This window comes from Aulostomus chinensis, chromosome 15, assembly GCF_037954235.1.
Source record: "Aulostomus chinensis isolate RoL2024-O1b breed Wild chromosome 15, RoL_Achi_v1.0, whole genome shotgun sequence".
Classification (NCBI taxonomy): domain Eukaryota; kingdom Metazoa; phylum Chordata; class Actinopteri; order Syngnathiformes; family Aulostomidae; genus Aulostomus; species Aulostomus chinensis.
The window spans coordinates 22,095,819-22,117,271 of record NC_141334.1 but is presented as its reverse complement, the minus strand read 5'-3'; the positions used below and the strand labels follow the sequence as shown (position 1 = coordinate 22,117,271).

Below are 21,453 nucleotides of genomic sequence, written 5' to 3'. Positions count from 1 at the left end.
TTGTCTCGTGGTGTCCTTGTTTGTTGTTAAACAAACTCTAGTCAGGCTGATGGTTCTTAGCTCCTTCTAGTATGTCAGATGCTGAAAAATCAGTACAAATAGCTATTTTTCTACCAATTTCCAACATTTAAAAAACAGAAGCAGAAAAGTCTGGCATTGTGCTCACTGCTCTCTGCCCATGCAGCAATAGATGATGACCTCACAACAAAGAAGAGAGACAGAAAAAAGAGAGTTGAATTTTTGAACTGAGAAGAAGAGTTGAGCAATGAGCCATAAATGAATAAAGTCTAGTCCATAGCTGTGTCAATACCAAGTACACCAAGTTGGAACTTTCTTACAAATACATCTATGATTTAGAATACAATCTCATATGAATCTCATTTCATAATAATTTTCAAATCACCACTGATGGAGCTACTGAAGGTTGATGAAGTACATGTTTGAAGTTCTTGTGGTTATTGTGCAATTAACTTTCTATGTACTATGGACTCATACTCATGAACTAATACTAGTTTAACGCTGCCTTAAGTACTATCTTAGGAGTCAGATAATTTGTGGTATTTCTACATTCACTGAGATCTAATATACTGCAGACTGTCCTCATTCATATCCTGTCACTCTGACAAACAAATACCCTTTACAGTCATCACTTGATAATACTGATGAAGTCTTGTACTGTAGACTGCATGGCTTCCCCACTACATACTAAACTGGCACCCACATGGAGGTTTAATAAGCCAGACACAGAAAAGCGTTCAGAGGTTAATTTTTAGGCACCACTTTACATTAATATAAGAAACACCTTTACACCATCCGTGTCACATATATCATTACTCAGGAGCCAAGAATGTAAGAAGCCCGCTGGTATCGGGGCAAACAAACACGATATGCAAATCCACACTCTTTATCCTGGTAGCAGTATTAAATCAACCATATTTGAAACTCATGGCCACAGACATAATGCATTCAGTCTACATTACACTTGTCAAGTAGTTGTGATTTCAATGTGGATGTATATGGACATTGATTACATATTGGGACACATAATCAAAACAGCACCCTCAAATTTCTAAAATGTACAGATTTGCATGTTTATTCTCAACTGACAGCAGAAGGGGTTCTGTAGACAAAAAAAACAAAGAAGAACTCATGAGTCATGATAGAAGGTCAGACAGATGTGCTTACACAGCTGATAATGACATTATCAAGTGGCAATCATGACATCACACTTTTTAAGTGATTCCAGTAAACTTTAAAATATCATTGAAAATAAATTGTATTTTTAATACAATCAAATAAATAATAGTTTAAATGTAAAGAAGCAGGAAATAACATGCTATCCACCAACAGTATGAATGTGCTGGTCCAGGTCCCAAAGTAAAAGCCCTTGAATGGAGCCAAATTATGGTTCCTGATGGAGGAACTCCCGAAATCTTGCAGGATTGTCTAAATCTTTGTGGGGGAAAAGAAGAGCATATTCCACAGAACTTTTCATCTCTCCAAACCAGCCGAGATAGAGAAAGAAGGAAGTTTGCCTTGGGGGTCGTGAGGCAAATCAATACGCTGCTGCCATTGATGGTGGCTCACCCAAAAGCCCTGTATCCAGCAGCTGGTCTACTGGCTGTTGGGCGATGGAGAATACTATCCCTGCAGCATCAGGTTGCTCGAATGACACCATATCACCAGCCTAGAGCAAGTACATGCACGCACGCATGCACACACACACACACACACATCACAGCAAATTGATATTTGGTGGTGTTGAAATGCACATTTTAAATTTTCTAATGATATGATTAATAATAATAAACCACACACAATGACTGCACACACCTGTGGGATCATGAAAACACGGTGGCCCTCCATCTTTTTGAAGCCCCAGAGATGCAACCTTTCATCCTGGCAGGGCTTGCTGTGGGTTCCATCTTCCCTAGTACAGCTGAGAGCAAGGAAAACATGGGAAATGCAGATGCTGACCAGCTCCTCTTAGGAGCTGAGATCCAAGGAAGGCTTGAGCTGTCTGCTCCAGAACCACCGTCTGTATGCCTGACTGAACTTGACTACATCTAGACAGCAAACCCTCCATATGTTGCAGTGTTGACTACATAGATGACAACATGAAAAATATCAGTGTATACACAGCATTTATGGTTTCGTTTGTCTTCATTTTTTGCAATTCTTGTAATGGCCCATTTATTGTGCATGAATACAAATAATCAAAATCTAGGATCTTTTATTTTGTTGTTAATTACTAACCAGACTGACAAGGTTTGGCTGAAGTCAACAACAATGTTAATTCATAACTTATATTTCTACACCACTCTGTTAATATACTGTAGTTGCTGTCCTTTATCTTCTCTTGACAAACCTTCTACAATAAAGTTTTATGCTCAACTGTCATACTTGAATGAGGATAACACATTTGGACATTCCGGAATAAAAATAACCACTGCAAATAAAAACCACTATACTAAAACCAATATAACCTATCAAACACAGGTTAAACTATCATTGTTTATCTGCCCAGGGACAAATGATTAATTACCAACCTATAATTGACTAATAAGCTACATTAAAAACAATACAGGTGAATCTTGTGTTCTACTTCAGAGCCAACAAAGTAAGCAGCAATTTAAAATGGTAGCTGATGCAAAGCTGTTCTCGACATGGTCTCATGAGCGCTGACAGACTGGTAAACAACAGCTGACTAACAGTGAGGCTAGCTAGCTTGTCATTCTCAGCTAGATTGCCCTCAGGTCAAAATTTCCGGGAGGCTTCATCTAGCTAAACATTCACAGATTGGAGTTTAATCAAAAAGATTATCAAATAACAAAATTTAATATGCATGACAATGCCAGTAGTGTCCAGCAGAATTAGTATTTAGAAAGGTCAAACTTACAAACACTGGCATCCTCCTTCTCTGCTGGCCGCTGAGATGAAATGTCTGTCTCTGTTCATAAAGTTCCACTTCCATGCTGCCCCTAGTAGCCCCAAGCACTTCTGTTTTGGATTTGCAGAGATTCTACTCTGCATGTGTTGTGGTCTTTCTTTGTTTTGTTTTGTTTTGTTTTTTTGACAATGCGCGTATTACTTCATGGAATTGTTTTGGGTCATTGCAGCTTGTACATGTATTTGGTTGTGCTGCATATATTTGCAACACATTCTTTATGCTGCGCTGCATTGTAAACTTGATGAAGCTGTTTAATTTATTTACTTGTTGTTTAGACCAATAACGCTCAGATGATATTGTGCATCTCTCGTGAATAAAATTTCTAAATACAGAATCACTAGTCTTTACCCAGGGATATGTGTATCATGCAGAGTTGAGGAAATGTGCTTGCAAACCACAGACCTATATGTGGCAGTACACTTTGGCAAAAAAAGCATCTAAACAATGTGACATTTACATTGTACTGTGAGTGACTGTGGTAAGCTCTGATGTTCTGTGAAGCCTTCACAAAAATCTTGACTGTTTTAACCTATTTATATTTTGTAGTAAAAAGTTGACATGTTGTCAAACATAATTCTAGCACAGCAAATGTGCAGAGAAATAAAAGCAATGAGTAATGACATCAGGACATGATACGTAACAGAATGAGCCAATGAATAAGATGAAATGAAGACAATGCAAGTCTGTATCACCATGTAACTTATTTATATGGGTTTTTTGTTGTTGTTGTCTATATTTAGCCTGGATGGGACATCAACCCGAGCATATGTATATGTATGACCAAAAGTGTTTCGCACTGTGACTGACAGCATGTAAGAACATCATAGATTTGTCAGCACTGTTAAAAAATGTAGGCATCAAATTGATGCAAATCAATTACACTATCAACCACAATGTGGGTTGTAATGGCAGAATGGTGCTGCCTGTGTTTTCAGTCATATAAGTCAAGTCTTTACCTTTTTTCAGAAGCTGTGCCCTCTCTTTTTGCTGAAGGTCTACCTCTCTGCCAAGAGCTTTCCTCTGCCTCTGCAGTTCACTCCGGAGCACAGCAATACGAAGCTGCATGCACTCTCGCTCTTTCTTCTTCTCAGGGCAGAGGAAAGGAGGGATACAGAGAGAACAGAGAAAGACAATGGGAAAAATATCATCATGTGGTCACAGTAACATCAGTGTTCATCAAGATCCCCAATTTTTTTCAAGCTCTGTAAAAGTATTAATGTGCATATTTATTCCACATCGCATTGAGTTCATACACATCAACTGAGCTAATGCTTGCAGTCAATAATCCAGAACAGGACGAACAACTAATAATGACAAAAACGATGGAGAATCAACTGGCTATTTCAACAAGCTCACTGAGGTCTGACATTGGTGTTGCTGGTGTTGAGGGGATATGTTAAGACAGATGTTTAGTTGAAATTCAAAATCACCAATATGTCATGTTGTATGGACATCAACATTATGATGTTTTGAGGATATGTTTTGCTCACTATACCTCTACATCATAATGGCTTAGTTAATAAAACTTAAACCATCAACAAAATATCAACATTTGCTCTTTTCAATATTCTATGTTAAATTCACATTGGCTTTAGACATTGTGCTGATATTATATGTCAGTCAATTGATATCACAAATGACATTACGCAAGATATTAATGCTAATACTTTTAAAAGTAATTTCTTGGTCATGTTTTTGAGGGGAAAAAATGAATACGTTAATTTGCTTGGCATGTTGATTAGTTAATTCACTTGAAGCTAAATATAAGTAGTTGTGATGTAGCTTTGGTTTGTAAGAGCTGACATCAATCAATGGATAGGGCTCACTTGCCTCCCCTGGCTAGCTTGACTTTTAAATCACCCTTCCTCTTCTCCGAGTGTTTTTCAAAGCATTTAGACACAGTCGCTCTCACAGGCATACTTGGCCTTCAGTTACCAAACTAGATCTGCCAATCTCTCACCCTCTACCATAGTGGTTCCCAAACTTTCCCTGCCGGGCCCCCCTTCGGCTCATAAGAACTCCCCGACCCCCCCCACCCCAAAAGGCACACACAAATAATTAGTTTACGAGTTTTTGTCTGAAAAACTCAACTGGCTTGTCTTTGTGCTCTGGATGATTTGTCTCCTAGTGGCGTCTTAACTTGTTCGGCTTCAAGCTGTCACAAGCAAGCACTTTAAGACAGACCACACACAGCGGTCTCTCCTCATTACCCACTGTTGTACAGGTGAAGCCAAAGAAAAGATATGTGTCGTCATATTTTCTAGTCTTTCCCTTGGAAGGAATTTTTGGCGAGGCTTCATCCTCTGCTTTGCGTTTACGCGGGGGCTCTGTCAAAAACTTGCCCATTTTATGCTAGCACGGGGTTGTCAACTTTGGTCAGTTGGCATGAGTGAGATTTTGTTTCGTGTGGGGGGGGGGCAGGGGGGGGCGCGCGCTTCGCTGCTGCTGCTCTAAGCAGATCGAACGGGCGACAGTAAAAACAAGAGAAAGATGGAAAAATAACGGCCTCTGCGATATTATTATCAGATATTGACTTTACATCACCTCCAGCCAATCAGTTTCTCCCCCAATCTCTTGTTAATTGTGGGCAATGGACAATATGCTGCATTACTTTCATTCATTCCATCCGTGCTCCCCCTGCAATGCCACTGTGCCCCGCCGCCCCCCCAGTTTTGGAACCTCTGCTCTTCCACATACTGACTGGGTGCATAACAATGTAGCAGCATCATGATCTTGTTTTTTTAAGTGGAAACTGCAAAAATGATCCAATGATGACCTACAATGAACATCAACATTTAGCACACTCAGGCAAGTAAATTTGCTGATAGAGTGTGAAAATTAACTCAAAGACCTGCATGTGTAACTGGTCAAAAACATCTTTTCCCCCAGCTTGTTTATAGCTTTGAATGTTTGCTTACTTAACAACTCAAGGGAAATGCCTTTCCTGGCCTCCTGGATTCATGCATCTTGGCATGATCACTGGTGAGCAAACACATCTTTCCATCACTCCACCACACATGTTAGAGACAACCAGAATCCCAGTTGTTGCCTAAGAGTGATCGGTCGCATGTTAGGTGAAGCACCTTACAGGGCTGTGGCAAAATGCTTCAACTAATAAATGGTAAAAATGGACTCAATTTTATATGGCACCCATTCACACACACACTGATGGTGAAGGCTGCCATGCAAGGCGCCAACCTAGTCATCAGGAGCAATTATGGGTCCAGTGTCTTGCTCAAGGACACTTCCACATGGTCACTGGGGTTGAGGATCGAACCAGCGACCCTTCAGTTGATAGACTGCCACTCTAACTCTGAACCATGCAGCCCATATACAAATACTGACTGCTTCATGGAATTCAGCAGTGGGAAAGATATTAGGGGGAAAAAATTCTGATAACTGATAAATCGGTCCATTAATTTTTTTCAGATTAAAAAAGACAAAAAACCTGTGTTTCTCAACACAAGTTTAAAACGTCACAGTACATTCAACAATACAGTAATTTCGACAACTCTTGGCCAACTTTTGGCCAATCAGCGATTATGCTCTACTGGCTATTATCAGCCAATTAAACCCACCAGCCAGTTGATCGGTCAGGCCCTAATCTTAAGCTTAGCTCTTAGTAGGTGTACAGTGCTGTGACTAGCATTTTGAAAGAGGGTAATACGGGCCATGAGTAGGAAATATACTGAGTTGTGGGGGGGGGGGGTTAATGTCATTCTATTGCAGACATTTTTAGATATCACAACATTGTGTGCAGCTGAAGTGAATAAAATAAGTAGTATTATGTTCCTCACAATTTCTTTTATCAAAAAAAAACTTCCAACCATGTTTTGTATTTGATTTCTTTCTTCTAAGAGTCCAACTGCTTTTGCCTACTGTCATACCCTCAAGTCATGGGGATTTTATTGGTTTTCTACAGTCATGGTTTGTCCACTCAGGTGTTTCCACTTATTTTGCCTTACTGGACCTTTTTTTTTTCCTCAGGACAATGTGGTTGTGTCCAAATCATACTTGACTGACAGTCCTGTTAAACACCTGTATGTTGCAGAAGCAGAACAACTGACAACTTTAAAGGCCTTTATCCCAGCAGACATTTTGACTTCTTGTAGGATTAAAAGCACGTGTGTAACTGAGCCCAAACTTAAGATGTCTGCTATTTCTAACCATGGTATTATTTTGATGGCTCACATGCATGGCTTAGTGGCACATCTAAGTAGAAGGTTTTATTGTGAATGTTATCAATGTTTTGACAGAAGTCAAGATAATGATGTGAAAAGTGCCTGTAGAGGGTATGTAAGGATACATTGGATATGCCATTCAAACTGACAGCAAAAAGATGGAGCCACATAACCATCGTTAATTAGGGGAAACTGGGAGTGAGACATATTCGCTCATCCAAATATAACTCAGCCTCTTTCGCCTAAATTACCACACACAAAAGCGTTTCCCTTCTTCAGATGTGATTTCACGGCATTCAAGCTCAATCATTCACCTACCAGATGCAGAACTGTCATAAGCTGCACCACGGACCACCACAAGAAATTTTTCAAACAAGTTAGGATGAAAAGATATGGATATATGCAAAGAGATCTAAGACAGCATGGATGATAGGTTATACAGGTAACATAATTAGGAATTGAAAATCATAGACATAGCATCAAGACCTTGACAATCTTGAAAGGAAGCAACAGATTTAAACCTTGTTATTCATTTTAGGGCTTGCAAGCAGGGACCTTGGCATCATTTCTCACAGTCACACACACACACACACACACACACACACACACACACACACACACACACACAAAGATAGGGATCTTAGCCTTGATCAAAGAAAACATAGATATGCTTCCACAAGAGACTTCAGAGGGCTTCGCGGGGGCCAAATTGCAGAGGAGACTGATAGAGCCTCCATTCCTCAAAACATATCACACCCTGACACTTGAATGTAAACCAACTCTGGTTTGGCACGAACCAACAGTCTCCTAAACTTTCTCTGAACATCACAGTTTACAACTGGATTACAGCTTTGTGTGTGTGTGTGTGTGTGTTTGTGTTCTTACACTTGCTACATATTGAGGAGTAGAGTATGTATTAAACCCCAGAGTGAAGACATTGTTGCCTGTCCTCACATCTTAAAAGGGCCATTCAAAGGTCATGACTTAGTTTCCGGTCAAGGTTAGAATTAGGTTACGGTTAGGCTTCGGGCCGAGATTAGGATCAGGAAGTCAGTTGAGATGGTTAGGTTTGGGTAAGGGGCTAGGGAATGTATTCCGTCAATGAAAGATATAAGTACCTGTGTGTGTGTGTGTGTGTGTGTGTGTGTGTGTGTGTGTGTGTGTGTGTGTGTATCACTAACCAACCACCAGGACCTATGTGACTTCTACTGAAGATCAAACAGCAAATGGTCAGCTGAGCAAATAAGCAGGCGGTAGCGTAGGAAAGGAGCAAGTTATAGCCCCCCAGATAAATGGCAGAGCGTGGGTGAGAGGGTGCAAGGGCCACACAAAGAGGTTGGTGGCCTCCATTCTGTTCTGCTTTCATCTAGGCTCTCTGTGTTGCACACCGGACAGAGCTCTACTCGTACAAAGGCAGAGAAAAAAAACCTTAGAGGAGCTACACAATGCTCTACTCACTCCAAGCTGGTGGGCTTTTACCGAAATGTAGAAAATGAGGATTATGTGATTTATTAGCTGGTATGTGCTCTCAAAGGGTTGGAAAGAAAGGGGAAAATATCAGAGAAAACTTTTTGAAAAGCATCCTTTGTGGCAAAACAAGAGAGCCTCCCTGTTTTTGTGGGAGAAAGATGGAGGACTACTGTGGAGCTGCTGTACAGGGAGAGTGAAGGTCTGGGGGAAAGAAAGAAGAATTTGTATCAAAAGCAAATGGAGAGTGACAAAGTTTAAACTTTTGACTTTGGTTTCTACAAAAGAACACAAAGTACTAGGTTTGGGAAATCGTGTCCATATCCTCTTGACATGGTTACAAGATGGACACAATCACAATGGACGCCAGGAGGAAGCGGGGATGGAGAAATGACCTCACAGCATGCCAGCTTGGATGACTTACACTTTGAAGAACATAACTTGGCTTTTATGAAATTTCATAAAAATATTTAAAGATCTTCTTAGAGATCTAATTTAATAACATTCTGACAGCAGCTCCCTTGTCAATGCTTGTGTGTCAGTGTATAAAGATCAATTTTCTTCCTTTTTTATTTATTTATTTTTTTCTCCTCAGTTGCTGTCCTGGCTGATACTCAACTCCTTCACCTGCTCTGGGGAGGGCACCTCCATGGACTACAACATCAGATGCATCTTTTCACCTGACAACAAGGGGCGTGCAGGCACTAGACACAATTGTGTCTGTACAGATGCCTAACTATGCCAGAGTAAAAAAAGAGAACTGAACGTGTGGTCCACATGTTGGTAGGCAAAGCAACAGACAACTGCACTATCTGGGAGTGCCAAGTTAAATGTAATATCATTATTGTTTCTTTAATCTCACACTCCAAATCACATCCATAATGATAAATACTGTACTAGAGCACAGAGCAATGTTTTGGGGAGCAGGCACAGGGAGAAGTTATTAGATGTTAGATCCACTGTCATAACAAGAACAGGTAAAATTCACTTGTCAGTTGTGCTCATTAACAGGGCTGAGAAGGCAGTCATGACACTCAACTGGAAACCTCCCTCAAAGAATAGTGGATACAGGTTGAAGATATTTGCTGTGTTTTTCTTTTTCAGATAGGTATAAAAAGCATCATAATAGTGGGGTCACTTTTACTTCACTCCTAATGAATATCTCTATCAAAACTGATTTTGTGTCAACAAAGAATGCTGCCCAAAACACATCTTGGCATGTAAGGTATGCAATCATGTGAGCAGAAAAATGTTGAAGTCTACCTGAAGGACAAAAACACAAAAGTGCCCCTGCCTGTCTGCCTAAGGCCAAGATCAGGAACAGAAGAGAGGGGATGCTTATGAAGTGAATGTGTATTGTAAACACAATGTCAAAACCAGGATCAGAGCACCGTTTTCACAGCTGTGGGGCTGCCAATTCCAAAAATGTTAAATATGCTTGCGTTTGCTTTGGATCCAAGGAGGGGATGTGATAGGGCCCAGAAACATTAACAATGGGTTTTTGTCAAAGAGTTATCTTTTAGACAGCCAAGATATTGCTTTTTTCTCAAAACAAAAAGTTCAAAACAATAGTTGTTCAAACACTATAATTACACCCAACATTAATTCGGTGATACAAGTTCTTAAATCCTGTTAAGCATTTAGCACAGTACAGTCTGCTGATGTTTATTATTAGTTCAAAAGCCAATGGGCATTTTATTGCCAATAACTGCAATCTCTAGTCTCAATTGATATTTCAAAGCATCCAATCTCAACTGACATCTCATCATGCATTCTGTAGCTTGAAAGCAGAGTTAAAGTTTACTACTTACCCGCTCAGTGCAGGACGCTGTTGTCCGTAGTTTCTCCTCAATCTCCTTCCCAATCTTTTGCACCGTCACTTGGGTCTGCTTGATGGCTCTCTGAGCTGTGTGAAGCCTGCCAGAGGAGAACAATGAGTCACCAAGCAAATCATTGTTTATAACCACACACGCTGGGCCACAAGAACAACCCCATGTTGAAACACTTTTCCACAACAGGGCCACTAGAATGACAGGATGAAAAAAAAAATCAAGCGGCATTTGTTTGACTAAATCATCAACTGCCTTCATTTACCCTAGAAGTTTATGGCAACTATTTGTATCAAAACAATAATGATCATCTCCATGTGTTTGTTATTCTGGTATAATGACTGTTAAGCTTCATTGTTCTGGCTGAGCTCCAAAGGCTCCACAACTATAATGATGAGTTGAAAGATTAAACAAAGAACAAAAACACATTATTTTGGGCTCAGTGGAAACCAAAATAACGTGCTTAGATTCTGCCCAGCTTGACCAGTGAGCGGTTACATCAGTGTCACGTCTGGTCATTGCAGCCAGAGTGCGGTGCAGCTATGCCCACTGGAAATTAGGGGTCAAGCTCGCAGTTTGTTTGACATATACAGGGTTCCCACTCTTTTTCACTGACAAAATTTCAAAACTTTTCCATGACTTTTTCATGACCTAAAGTGAATTTTCCATGACTTAACGGCACGCTACATGTGTAGAATTTAGCATACTTTTCGGCCTAAATATGAAATGTTAACCCTTTCCACTCACCTTATGGTATGGTGTTATATTTTTTAAACATTCAAAATACTGTCAATGCATACTGTAGTGGCTATTAAACAAAACCCCTCACGGTGTATCGTCATGGCACAACCAAAGTATGGCATGTGAATGACTGTATTTAAATTAATTTATGGCTAACAACAGATTAACACATGCAACTGATGTTTGCAGATAAGTACTTTATTCAATAAAGTCCCCGCTGCTACCACCAGTGTTTTGAATATAACAATTCCTAGAGCCAACACCTAGACTGTAGCCTAAAGCTAAAGACTGTACTCACAATACTTATGCATATAACACATTACATTACAACATAATGCAAAAGAACACTGCATTGAAACATTTCTCCGGTCTGTTCGTAACCTGTGAAGGTGTGAAAAAACATGAAACATTAATCTACGTGGACTACTTGTTTTTGTTTGATTGACTTGTTGATTATTTGTTCACAAAAGATCCCTCAGCAAACAGACAACTGTAACAATCAATATAATCATCAGGATTACTCTTCCATTTTTTTCTTTGTGCACTCAATGTCCTTGTCCAAAGCTGATAAGCTTGATCTCTTTTCTTTGGCTGAGTGCCGCAGGCTGTTTGACTGAACAACAAATGCTATACTGTGCGTTGCTTCAGCCTTCATAGCCAGTTCATCAGCTGACTTCTCAAGCTGTTGAATGTCAGACTCAAGACGCATTTTTTTTTGCCTCAGTTCTTTGAGTTCATCCACGAGGCTCCTCTTCTTTGAAGCTTTTGTTTTACTTTCGTTTACCTTCTTCTGGTCATCAAGGTATGCCAGATACCTTTGTCTGGCACTTGCAGCAGACATTTGAAGCTCTTTGGTGATGACAATTTTCTCGAGGCCACCTGCTGCCCTAATGCTATCAGCAATCACACGCTGTGCAACAACTGATTCTTCCTTCATATTCTCTACCATGACTTGCTTATTCACAGAAAACCCTCGTTCGACACTGGCTTGTCCGTGGGACATGACCAAGAGAATTTGTATCACATGCCAAAGATTTTTCCATGCAGACTTGGAAGCAATGTTCTCATAGAGCAGTGTGTCAACACGGTCAGATGTATGGTCAAAATCAGCAAACGCTGATGATGCCGCAGCAACATCAAGGAACTCTCTAAATTTCTGCAACACTTTGTCACAAATTGAAACATCCACTTGGTTAGCGGAGGCCAAGGTATGCAGGATACTTTTCATCTTCTCAACACATTGGTTCTTCTTAGAAGCCATCATCCTGGGATCTAGGCACTGCATATTTCTCACAAGCAGGTGATTTACTGGTGCCTTATGCAGGAGTTTAGTCAGAAGTTCTACAAGAAAAGTTTTGGTCTCCATTCTAACATCGAGAACCTGCCTTTCTGTGATCTTGTCAGAGCCTCTGAGTTGTCTGATTAATGTTTCTGCTTGGAAGCCAACGTCAATTTTGGAAGCATCCTTGTGGAGGGAAGGATTGTTGATGCTGATCTGGAGAAGCTTCTGCATGGTAGTAGCCTCTTTTAGCGCTGTGTCCTTCATGAACCTCTCCATTAGCCCTTATGAAAGAAAGAAGAAATATGAAATTAACATAGAAAGGTTGTTTACATTGACACCTCAACATGACAAATTATGATACAGTCCAATACAACTGTTAGATTAAGTAAATATACACATTAACTTAGACATTATAGCGCAAATGTGAACCGATGGCAGAATGGCGCTCAGGAGTGTGGATATGAGTGAGTGAGTGTGTGTGTGTGGATGTGAGAGTGTTTGTGTGTACGTGGATGTGAGTGAGTGTGTGTGTGTGTACGTGGATGTGAGTGAGTGTGTGTGTGTGTGTGTGTGTACGTGGATGTGAGTGAGTGTGTGTGTGTACGTGGATGTGAGTGAGTGACTGAGTGAGTGTGTGTGTGTACGTGGATGTGAGTGAGTGAGTGAGTGTGTGTGTGTGTGCGTGGATGTGAGTGAGTGACTGAGTGAGTGTGTGTGTGTACGTGGATGTGAGTGAGTGACTGAGTGTGTGTGTACGTGGATGTGAGTGAGTGAGTGTGTGTGTGTGTGTGTGTGTACGTGGATGTGAGTGAGTGAGTGTGTGTGTGTGTGTGTGTGTACGTGGATGTGAGTGAGTGACTGAGTGTGTGTGTACGTGGATGTGAGTGAGTGAGTGTGTGTGTGTGTGTGTGTGTACGTGGATGTGAGTGAGTGAGTGTGTGTGTGTGTGTGTGTGTGTACGTGGATGTGAGTGAGTGAGTGAGTGAGTGTGTGTGTGTGTACGTGGATGTGAGTGAGTGTGTGTGTGTGTGTGTGTACGTGGATGTGAGTGAGTGTGTGTGTGTGTACGTGGATGTGAGTGAGTGTGTGTGTGTGTGTGTACTTGGATGTGAGTGAGTGAGTGTATGTGCGCACATCACATCCTGGCATTGGATATTATATTATTTTTTTTAAAAAATTATAGTATATAGTTGGTTGAACATGTCATTAATAGTTGTGGACTATGTAGATTTCGCCAATAAAGTATAGTAGTATTTTCTAAATGGTACAAAGCAAAAATTAAAGCATTGTGAAATGCTGATGCTATTATCAGGATAACCTAATTTATTATATTTAATAACTTTTTTTAATCAAAACAAATTAAACTCAATGTGGTGTTAACAATGTTAAAACATACCTTTGATTAGTTTGTTCATGTCTCCAGTCATGAAGGGGAGCATGGGTAAATTTGTCTGATAGGACGTCATAAATGGAGTGAGCTGTTTGGCAATGCTGGAAAATATTGCCACATGCACAGGGAAAATGTTGTTTGAAGCCTGCTTTTTGACTTCTTCGTAGGACTTGCACTTTGGTTCAGTGATGACCCGTCCCTTGGCCGCCTCCACGTAGCGCAGCAAATCCGGCAAAATGGACAGAGCCCTGTTGCATACATCCACATTTTCTATCCAGCGGTGCTGGCAGAATTTAAAGGCGAACGTGTTGCTGCCAGTTACTTTTGTGAAATCCTCTCGGCGGGAAGGGCTGTCCTTGAAGAGCCAGTACATGCTGTTGAGAGTATGGTCAACTTCCCACCCCGTGGCCTTAGCACCGCCACGAAATGCATTGTGCATTATGTGTAATCCGCATGAGCCAATGTTCAGGAGAGATCGGTTGATGTCAGCAAGCGGCTCGTTTTGCAGCAAGTCATATATTTTCCAATTAACGAAAGGACCATCCATTGATACCTGAACAAGGTTTTTCAGCCCAATGTCACCTAGCACAAGGCTCAATTTATCCACCACATCTCTTGCGGTAGCGTGCCCAAAGAATTCGGAGCTGATGTATCTGGTCTGAACAGTTCCACAGTCCCATATCCTGACGTGTAAGTCCAACTGTTTTCTCTGTAGCTCGCGATTCAATGATTCATCAAATAAGGCACAGTAGCTAGACTGGTTAGATATCTGTCTAACTAAGTGAGATTTAAAGTAAGGTGCAATACCAAATGTGCTGAGGTAGGCTACCTTTGTGCTGCCACACGTAAACTTCCTCGCAATTTCACTGTCCGGAAACATTTTCAAGAATAGTGGTCCAATGTTGCCGCAGGAATTGTAGGAGTAATGCGATGTCACCACCTTCAGAGCCCACAGGATTTCGGCACTAGATGCTGCCCAAGCAATCGGAGCCGGTGTAAATTTTAACGTCGTTTGGTGACACTGAGGTGTTGCTGTTGCACTCACTCCTTGTGCTCCGCGGGTACCGAAGTAACTGTTGAGCGAGCCTTCTCCAGCCATACTTTCACACTTAATGTGCTTCACGCCTTTTGCATGACTAGCCAGAGCTGCCTCTCCCATATTGCTCACATCAAAACTCTTTTAACACAACTTACATCTCGCTCGCGAGGCGTCACTATCCACTCCTAACCATTTTTTGTATTTCTCACTACTTAACCAGGCAGAATTAAATGAACATTTACCTGGCATTTTCTAACTTTTATAACAACTACTCAAACTCATCCGAAAGGAAACCGCCAAATGCAGACGTGTAGCCTATGTAGGGTTGCCAACAGTCCCGGATTGCGAGAAACATCCCGGAATATAGCAAATTCTGATTGGTCCCGCCGGAAAAGCCCAGTGTCCCGACTTCCAATCACGCCCCCCCTTTTTGCACGGCCAAAAAGAAAAAAAACAAAAAACAAAACTCAGTCGGTGTCACTCCACGAGAGCCTGGGTTAGCTCTATCGGGAGCTAGCGTGGCCGCAGCCACACAGGGCTGCGGCCACGCTAGCAACAGTAAACGGTAGTGATGTGCGTGTGAAGTGAAATGCATACTTCGGAAATAATTCAAATAGTAACTTAACAGAACATTGTAGTTGTGTAAACGAGATACTAAAATTCCATGACTTTTCCAAAACTTTCATTGAATTTACGAAATTCCATGACTTTTCCAGGCCTGGAAAATGACATTTTCAATTTCCATGACTTTTCCAGGATTTCCATGACCGTGGGAACCCTGCATATACAGCCAAAATATTTAGCATCTTAGGCTATTAGGCAGATCTAGGAGCCAATTCTTCAACTGTAAGAGTAATATTTCCTCCCTCCATCCATCTATCCATTGTCTTCCGCTTATTCCTGTTAAGGGTCGCGGGGGGCTGGAGCCTATCCCAGCAGCTACGGGCGAGAGGCGGGGTTCACCCTGGACAGGTCATGAGTCCATTGCAGGGCCAACATGTAGAGACAAACAACCACTCACACTCACATTCATACCTACGGTCAATTTAGAGTATTCAATCAGCCTAGTCCCCAATTGTATGTCTTTGGACGGTGGGAAGAAGCCGGAGCACCCAGAGAGAACCCACGCAGGCACGGGGAGAACATGCAAACTCCACACAGAAAGATCCCTTGCCCACCTTCTTGCTGTGAGGTAGGGCTGTAATCTCCCAGTCGACTGGTCGATTCATTAGTCGATACGTTTTGGCTAGACCAAAATTCTGATTGGTCGATTTTTTGCCATGTTTATTTCATCAGGAGGAAAGTACCGAAAGCACCCCTGTTTCACAAATAATCTATCTTTGAACACCCCCTTGTTTTTGCTATTTTGGACTCGCCCGACCCACTAGAGACAGACAGACTGAAGAGTACTAGAAGGCCAACGTCTGGTGGTTTGATGAATGTATATTTAATTTTGACGGTTTCATTTAAAGTCAGTCCTCGTCCACCATGTCAAAGACATCTGCAGCGTGGCAGCATTTCATGAAAATAGATAATGGAAAAAAAGTTGAATGCAAAGTTTGCAAACAACAGTTTGCATGTCACAGCTCCACTACAAACACGACGACGTATCACCTAGAAACGGTAAGCTAACTTGTCCACCTTAGATTGCCCCGTCAGTTTTGAGTAAATGAACATATCAGAATTGATATTTAAATGTTTTAGTCAAATAATCGTTTTGTTTTAATTGTAAAAATTCTTACAGTGGACTTGCCCTTTTGTATTTAAGAGTAAAGTTTTAATTTAAGTCTATTCGTGTCTCAGCCGCGATGCTGAGCTCCTCCGTTCAGTCTCACTCTGTGCGCAGGACAAATGATAGCGTCGTTCAATTATTATAACATGACAAAAACAATTGTCTAAATATTCCTCAACAGTTTTTGTGCTGATAGTTGACACAGTATATTTTTCATATATAAAATGAGTCGATTTTTAGTCGAAATTTGAGGGCTTCAGTCGACCAAGAATTTTTTTGGTTGAAAGAAGAAGAGTGAGTCGGACTTGTTCCCAGCGAAGGTTGGACTCTGTCAAGGCTGCGCTTTGTCACCGGTTCTGTTCATAGCTTTTATGGACAGATTTTCTAGGTGCAGCCAGGTGATCTAGGGGTGTCGATTTTAGTGGCGGGAGGATGTCGTCTCTGCTTTTTGCAGACGACATGGTCCTCTTAGCTCCATCAAACCACAACCTCCAGCTCTTGCTGGGGCAGTTCGCAGCCAAATGTGAAACGGCCAAGATGAGAATCAGCCACTCCTAGTCTGAGGCCTTGGTCTTCAGCTGGAAAAAGGTGGCCTGCCCACTCTGGCTCAAGTTGGAGGTCCTGCCTCAGTTGGAGGAGTTTAATTATCTTGGGTTCTTGTTCACGAATGAGGGTAGGATGGAGTGGGAGATTGATGGGCGGATTGGGGTGGCATCCACAGTGATGCGGGTGCTAAACCAGTCTGTTGTGGTAAAGAGGGAGCTTAGCCAAAAGGCGAAGCTCTCAATTTACCGGTCAATCTACGTTCCAAACCCCATCTGTGGTCATAAGCTCTGGGTAATGATCGAAAGAACAAGATCGTGAAAACAAGCAGCCGAAATGAGTTTCCTCTGCAGAGTGGCTGGGCTCTCCCTTAAAGATAGGGTGAAAAGCTTGGTCATTCGGGAGGGTCTAAGAGTAGAGCTGCTGCTCCTCCATGTCAAGAGAAGTAAGTTGCGGTGGTATCACCAGGTCCCACTAACAAAAAAGTGGGAAATGGGCCAAGAAAAATGCAATCCATGAATCTCGTCCATAAACCATACAAAGTACAAAAAAATCATTATTATTACCTTTTAATCATCCACCGACACGATTGTCAGTGGATCTGGGCCCATCCAACCCAACAAGCAAATACAATGTTCCATAAAAATGCAAATTAATGCATTTTTCCATCCACTACTGTTATGAGGACATTATTTGTTAATCGAGATAAGCAGTAGGTGGCGTTCTTCATGTCTACCACTATAGACAAAAAGGGTGCAGTGAAACGATGCAATGAGAAGAGTGCAGGTTAAACCTTAATGTCAGCAGTTCCCAAACTTTTTTGTTTGTGCACTCCCTCTATATCCCAGTCGGGTTGACACACTCCCAATTCCCCACACCTTAAGGGGAAAAAAAGAATGCTGCATACAGTGCGTAGAAGATAACGTCTTCTAGACTTTATCTTAAGCTGAGGTGTATTTTGCACAGAGTGCAGACTTGCAGAGGCTTGGCTGCCACCATTATTATCAGTATTAGCCAGTCCGTCCAAAAAAAACGCAATTATACGATTACATAATTCCACACATAATCAGCCAAAGTCCACACACTTATGCGGGGGCTGCATTTTTTTCAAAGACACCGCACTTTCGCCACATAAATCCCTGATTTCCTCACAAAATATGCGGGGCTTGAATTGTGGTGTCTTGACCACAATATATTATGTTGTTGTTATACTGCTATAATACAGTCATGCAATAGAGTTGCTCGTGCGCACTGATGTCATTGTGCATGTGTGTACAAGAATACTTCAGTAAAGTATTGACAAAATGGCCAGACGCATCCTTCTTCTTAGCTAGCGAGTTAAGATGTAAGAGCAAGATTTCTTACTCCCCACATTTTCATTGCCAAGAAGTCACACAAGAGAAGCCATTTCCCTCCTGTGCCATCCATGAAAGGAGATTTATAGATTACTTAAAAAGGGCCCTATGAGTTTGTTAAGTGTTTGTTTTGAGCACAAACCTCAACACCCAAGGAAGGGCTTAATTGGGTTATGCCAATAGAGATAAGGTATTTGCAGGCATTAGAATGCTTGGTTCTTATGAGAATGTTACAGAGAATTTGCTCCCCAGTTGCCTCAGGCCTCATTCTCCCCCTGCATGAAATACACTGTTAACTTTTTTTCACCATTACTTCTGTCTCTTCCTGTACCTACTGGGCAGCATGTACATTTGTTGTTCTTGAGTCATCCGGTTCCTCTCATCTTCAGCTGCACGGAAGTGGTGGTTCCATTAGTTTTATAACTCCTACTCCTGGTGTTCCCCCCTTTTTTTCCCCTTCCGAGACTGTAATCAGGTCCCACTCTCCAATCTCCCTGACACAATCATTTAACAGCTATGTTATCAGAGTACTGGGGAGGATTCTTACTGGAAAATCATTTCATATTTGCTGCGATGTTTTTTGGACCTGTCTGAGGTGACACTGATAACAGTTGAAGATAGTTCTTTGGAACATTAGGGTAAATGTGTTTTGACAGCTTCATCAGTTAAGGTGATTGGTCTGATAAGGCCTTCTTCCCCAGGTGAGTTATCTCCTCTCTCCTTTTCACGCATGTCTGCCCTCTTATCGTTCCATGAGTCTTTGCCTAACTCCTGCCGATCAGGCCCTCTCACATTACTTAAGGACAAGCAGGGGACAGGGGAAAGGTTCCCTCTCTACACTAGGCCTGTTGTGATAAACAATTATTCAAGCTATCATATATTAAATGCAAATAACCTCCATCATTTTTTGCTGTTCATGATAATTGCAGTGATAATTGTGTATGGTGTGTACTTTTTACATTGTTTTAAAAAAAACAATGCTGAGACATGTTCTACTGGTCGCACTCTATCTCTGTGGCACATCTCCTGCACCCCTTCCTCTCCTTCATTGATGGGAGGGTGGAGGCTTGACTTCCTTATTTTAACTTGCAGTAGTATTGTACTTTAAAAAGAACCTGGAAACTTTATACAGATGTTTGTCAAAAATAAATTCACCATGATATCCTCTTTTGTGATTTAAATTATGTTCTCCGTGCAGTCAAGAGCCTCAATTTAGACCAGAGTTTGTACAAAGTAGAACCTACATGGACCCAACAGATAGAAACCTAAGTAGCAGCACTTTCTCCACTCCTGGATAAAGCTACAGAAAACTTCTCAACCAGTTCAGGGCTTAAGATATCACTCAGAAACTGACAGAGTGTAACATTAATACTTTGAACAAGATGCAGAGATAGTAACAACCCATTGCTTCCCTCAGTTTGCTAACGCACATATGGCATGCTAAAACTGTCTTGTTTTTGTTTGCCCCATGTCCACAGTTTCAGATCAGTGGCTCACAGGTTTTCACCAAAAATGAACAGGCAACAAGACACCCCAGTCAGAGGTAAAAGGTGTCCAAGTGTTGAGATAAAGTGTACACTTGTGTTATTAGGATTATCATTATAGCAATGGCAAAAATTGTGTTAAGATGTTTATGATTTAAAAAAAAATAACTTTATGTTAATCAAGATCATCTTACATCATCAGCAGTTTAATCACGGGGCAGTAGTCCAGAGGATTCCACCTCACCAATCAACCAACTTTCCTTTTCTGAACCAGGAGAGATGCCTAAGAAGTAGGCCATGGGGGAGTTATGACTGACTCAGTGCACTCAACCCTTGATGTTGATAAGCATCAGAAAAACAATAACATTTTCTCCTTTGACTGTGACACTAGAAGTTGCCGGGGTGTCAGATAAAACCTCAGCTTTCAAAACTTCTACATCTCGTGATAAATATGAGGCATCTAGTAGATATTGGTAGGATATTTTAGAGGAAGTAAAATAATGAATGTAAATGTTTTCAAATTTGGAAATAAGTCCAACAAAATGGACACCTAAGATAAGATTTCAATCTTTTCTAAAGTCCTGAGCATTGTTGTTTTCGTCACGATGGACGAAAACCAAAATGACGACATCAGACCGCTTTTTTCCATGACAAAAATGAGACTAAGACAAACGTCACCATAGCCCTGTCAAGACTAAAATGTGACAAAATTGTATACATTTTCGTCTGATGAGAACGAGACGAGACTAAATTGTTAGTGGGTGGATGATCAAAGTTTCAAAACGTGCGTTTTTTTCCGCCAAGTATAACATGCGTGCAATGTCAATCAAGAGCTCAAACATCAGAATGAAGCTAGCTGTAGCTGTTGGTCCTAATGTCAACGCCCCCATCATCAGTACACACGCACTGAAAGCCTCTCGTGCGCGCACACACACATGCACACACAAGTCTGGGCCTGTCTGCAGCGGACGAGACACACACCGCGGCAGCAGCAGCGGTGTCGGTTGGTCGTAAAAAGAGGGATGATTAAAGCATAGCTTTAGTCAATGTTAGGCTAGCCCTGTGATGCATTTTCTTTTTTGTATTAAGCCTAAAAAAATCCTTTGTGTTGGTGGTGGTCGTGGTTACACCTCCCCCGTGGTGCAGAGACCGCTTCCTTGTGCTACATGCTAAAGCTAGAATGAATGGGGCTGCCAAGAGCCCCCGTAATGTTGGCTCGTTTAAACCAGCCCTTCTATTAATTTAGCATGTTATGAAGAAAACCCCTGTCCATTTGTGGACGGGTGGCAAGTGAAATGCTTTGACCCATGTTTGTGGGACTGGGAAACACGGTGGTCTTCAGCCCTGTTGCTGTTCCCTATCGGAAGCAACACAAGTGAATGCTTTAACTAAAAATAGCAGCTAAAGCCAATATGTAGGGACATATGGTCATTCATATGGATGTCAAGTGTGCTTTTATT

The 21,453-nt window shown here is 41.4% G+C and overlaps 1 protein-coding gene across 1 annotated transcript in view; it reads right to left on the bottom strand.

Moving 5' to 3' along the window:
* Positions 1-21,453, bottom strand: part of uvrag (UV radiation resistance associated gene) — a 136,501-nt gene that overhangs the window by 94,049 nt on the left and 20,999 nt on the right. Inside the window, exons 7-8 of the mRNA XM_086226780.1 lie at positions 10,410-10,515; positions 3,907-4,033 (exon numbers count right to left, since the gene is read on the bottom strand). Coding sequence (XP_086082906.1) covers positions 3,907-4,033; positions 10,410-10,515 — 233 coding nt within the window. The remainder of the gene's footprint in view (positions 1-3,906; positions 4,034-10,409; positions 10,516-21,453) is intronic.